Genomic DNA, 4,377 nt, shown 5'->3' with positions numbered 1-4,377 from the left:
GAAAGAATATGAGGCCGTCGTGTGAGCGCTTGTTCGATCGAGGAGAATTAATTTCCTTTCCGGTCATCAGGTCATGGCGAAATGATCGTACTGCAAGATTAATCGTATCTTCATGAGAGCTCGGATCTCACGTTAGTCGCTCGATCAGCGGACAACAAGCAGTCTCTCTCCTCGACCCATGAACGGGAGCGAGAGATTCGCCAACTCAAGAAGGCAAGCTGCATCGGGTGAAATTCTCTTTGGATCAACCCAAAAGGCGAAGACGAAGACAAGCAGATAGTACTGGCCAATCTAATCCGAAATCTTCATCATCAATCTTCCCAAAATCTCGTTTGAAATATTATCTACTCTATCTTGACAAAAGCGGATAAGCAACGCCCTCTAAACAACGCAACGTTACGTAAACGCGTGAAAAATTGACGGTGGTCAAAAGCCAGGACGGATCGAGGCAACGAAGGGTAAGTCGCAAGTATCATTCGGTAAATAGTAAGATCCGGAGAGACATAACACCTCTCTACGGAAATCCTCTCTATTTGGCCGGCGATTCCCATTGCTCTTCGTCTCTCCTGGATTCTCATTCAAGCCCCATCGTCGTTTCGCGTCTTCCCACATCGCAGGCATAAAAGTATAACGACTTGGAACGCGTTACGTTCGCAGTTTACAGGGTGAGGGTGCTGTAGTGCTTCCGCGATAGCACGGGATCGTCCGGTAGCATCGTAAAACTCGTGGAAGAGTCCACGTAAGAGCGACGAGGCCGACAACGACGACCACAACGTTTCAAATTACCGAATAGTTCAATAGTCGCAAAAATGTGGCGAATAACATCACATTATCGAATAAAATAATTACGGAGTACAAAAAAATCGCAATTTTCAAAATTAAAATAGAAGGCTGAAGTATTAATAATAATCGGGCTGATTGAGAAATCAGATTGAAGAGACGGAGATAATGATAAATGATATTCCTTTGTGCAATTCTACGGTCTTTAATACTCGCAAAGTGAACGTAACGCGAGAGTGACGCAGTGCGATGAACCGTTAAAACCCCTGGTCCGGCAGAATTCCGAAGAGACGTTGCCCGACGTGTTCGACACGAAGGAATTCAATCGCGAAATGGACCGCGCGATATTTGAATACTCGCGTAGATTGTAGCGTGGGTGAGTTCAGTGAATCCCGTATCCGAAGTAGATATTGTGATCGTCGCCCGCGGATAGAGTTCATTTCCGGATATCACCGATACTCCGATACTTCGTCCGATGTCTGTTCGTGCGCTGCTCGGAACTTGGACTGGCTGCAAGCAGCTGGGGAGCTTTAGGATCTCTCCTTCGCAAGGGAATCGGGCGAGTTCACGCGTGTAATTTGTTTGGAGAACGCTGAAACACGGTGAGAAAATTCCAGAGATATGGATCACGTGCACGTGAAATCGAGATCGGCCTCGAAGAGCAACCCAACGAAGATGGCCTGTGAGAAGGCGTCGAGACGCCTTAGGACGGTCCTCGTGAGGGCGTCTCGCATCGGCGTTTCTACGGCGGAAGTCGCCAGGTTACCGGCGGCCAAGAAACTCATCCCGCAAAGAGATCACGGTTGGAAATTGGCGGTGTTTCTCCTACTTATGTTTGGAGGTGGAGTCATCGTCGCCTTGGTGTGCACCGCCAGGAAAGGATGCTCAAAACTGGAGGATATCGTAAGTTGGTTTTTATCAACGTATCTTTATTTTTTATACGAATATTATATTTAAATTTCAAAATCTCAAAATTTCAAAATTCGTCTGCACATAGCAGATAGGATAAAATAATGTATTTAAAATTTAATAAAATTTAAGAGTAACTTTATTAAATATTTTTATACAATACAATGTGTATATATACTTTATATTATTATTAAAAATCGAAAATCATAAATTTTGCACAAAGCATAATTTTAGATTAAAGAAAGCATAATTTTAAATTATGAACAATTTAAAAATTTAAAAGCTAAACGGACGCGCATTCCTATGAATTTGCTCAGACGACCGTGCATACGTGACTTTCTAAAGAATTTCATGAACCTGAGAGAGCGATGGATGTGAAGTGTATGTCGTATGTAACATGCGGTTGACTTGAGTAAAAGTCACACGTCGTACACATTTTCCAATGAAAGGGACGAGGCTGAAGTTTCCCGTGTACTCCGAGAAACTATTTCCGTCAAAAAGAATTTGATGTCACGTTCTGGTCGGACAGGAACTCTTCTCTCTCTCTCTCTCTCTCTCTCTCTCTCTCTCCCCCCCCCTCTCCTGTTGGATCTTCCCTCGAAAAATATATTTCACCAAAATTCGCCTAAATTTCAGACCACCTGTAGAATAAATCTGTCATTGCTAGAAATGTACTCTCGTTGGTTTTACTGTTTTATTTAAAAAAAATCAAAAGAGAGAAGGGCAGGAAGAGAGAGTAGAGAGAACGTGTGATAATGGAAAATTTTTGTAATTCATGTACATATTTTATTTCATTTTCAAGTGTAAAAGTTTGATACTGAACCTCTACACTATTGTACGATATATTCAATTTTTTTAACAGTCGTCATTGTTGTCGCCGTGAGTACAAAAAAATATAAAAAATTATTTTGCATAACGTTTTCACAATTTTTTAAAAATTATTCTATACACAACGTATACTTTTAGTAATAATTTCCATTAAAAAAATTTCTAAAAAGTTATGTAAAGTTATTAAGGAAATAATCATATGTATTTGTGCAAGTTGAAATTTAACATTTAATCGCAAGTGTAATAATCAGCGATGCATCTGCTTTGTGCGATGCACGTTTCTCGTATCCTTCCGTTGTCAGTCATCCAAGATCCGTAAGCTTCTCCGGGTGCATCGTAACCGATTCCTCGCATACCTCCTTCAATTCCGCGAAACAAACCGTCATAGAGTTGAAACGCGTGCGAAGCACACGTTATGCACGCGCGAGAACAATCAAGTACTTATCGTGCACGCCCAAAACGAAAAGGGAGAGACAGCGAGAGAAGACGCCGCCATGTGTAGCGGCGCGGGCGGTGGCAAGACGGTAGGATCGTGTTAACGATGTTTCGCGCGCGCAAGGAGAGGATGGTTGGGTGTGCTGAAATTACAGATCAAGGGGTTTCTAAACAATTACGCTGTCGACGGGAGGTCAGACCTGGAGTAGCGTGACGTTAGAGACTACGGCTTGCAGGAACCGAGGCTTGTGGCCTGCGGCTGGTTGCGGGCGAGGGCCGAGGCTACCAGGAAGTGCTCTCTCACCGGCGGCGGCGGTGGCCAATGGGTGGCGGTGGGTTACGTCGACCGGTCGGTAGAGGAGAGAGTGCGCGCTCCTCTTCTCTGATATTCCCCCTGGGAAACAGGCGCGCTGCTCCATTGTACCCCCGAGCAAAGCGGCACGGACGCACATAGGATTGGCGGGTATAGTCGTTCCCGCACACCCCCTGCTGCTATTACATCGAACGCAGCAACCGCAACGCAGAAAGTTCGCCTTTGAGTCACCCGCCAGGATTGACAGCGATTTTAACTGACGTGACCGAGCTGCGATTATCGCCCACCGGGCTGATTGGCGGTCAGAAACATCCCTCGAGCTCTCGCGGGACTAGTGTTGCCTTATGGCCGAAAGGAAGAGAGAAAAAGAGAGACAGCGTGGTCCCTCGGGCGTTACTTAATGGATGTTAAGTGAAATGTTCCAGAGGGTCATTGCGATGGGTCCGAAAATCACAAATTCTCTTTGATGCCATCATTAATTACTTGCGAATTGCTTATGCAATGTTTACTAATGAGAATCGTTGGAATCTAAAAGGTATCATTATACTAAAAGCAAAACGATCGTACATGATGCATCCTAATGAAACATGGAAGCGACGGCGTATTTACTTTGTTTATAAGCTATTTGTAACCTTATAAATAAACAACAAGTAAGATACATTTCAAATATTATAAAAAAAGATATTTGCTGACGAAAGTATGCATTTTTACGGTATCATTATGTAATGATTAGTTAATTATTGCAAAAAAAATAAATTCTATTATAATAGAAATATATCAAAGATTCTCCAACTATTCATAAATATTAGGGTAAAGTTGCCGAAATCGCACCGGCTCTTAAATCACACTACCTCGCTTAAAAATTCAATTATTGTATTTATATACTTTCTTACGGGTTATTTAAGATCTACATGATACTGTAATGCTACTCTATTATACTCGTGACATGAAGTGCAACAAGAGCGTTGTTATTTACATAAATAAAAAAATCGTGATAATGTTGCTATTTTTCAACGTATTTCATAGCAGAATTACAGAAAATATAAGTTAAATAGCTTAAATCTTGACCATTCGTCGTGATTAGAATATTATTAAAATTAAATTAATAGGAT

The 4,377-nt window shown here is 42.2% G+C and overlaps 1 protein-coding gene across 1 annotated transcript in view; it reads left to right on the top strand.

Annotated features, from left to right (window-relative positions):
- Nucleotides 1-8: 8 nt before the first annotated feature.
- Nucleotides 9-4,377, top strand: part of LOC108724797 (uncharacterized) — a 24,714-nt gene continuing 20,345 nt past the window's right edge. The window contains exon 1 of the mRNA XM_018451414.1: nucleotides 9-1,683. Within this exon, the coding sequence (XP_018306916.1) occupies nucleotides 1,402-1,683 (282 nt within the window). The 5' untranslated portion in view covers nucleotides 9-1,401. The remainder of the gene's footprint in view (nucleotides 1,684-4,377) is intronic.

Source organism: Mycetomoellerius zeteki, unplaced genomic scaffold, assembly GCF_001594055.1.
Source record: "Mycetomoellerius zeteki isolate Tzet28-1 unplaced genomic scaffold, Tzet1.0 scaffold310, whole genome shotgun sequence".
In the NCBI taxonomy this organism is placed as follows: Eukaryota; Metazoa; Arthropoda; class Insecta; order Hymenoptera; family Formicidae; genus Mycetomoellerius; species Mycetomoellerius zeteki.
This window is presented reverse-complemented; position numbering and strand designations above follow the sequence as displayed.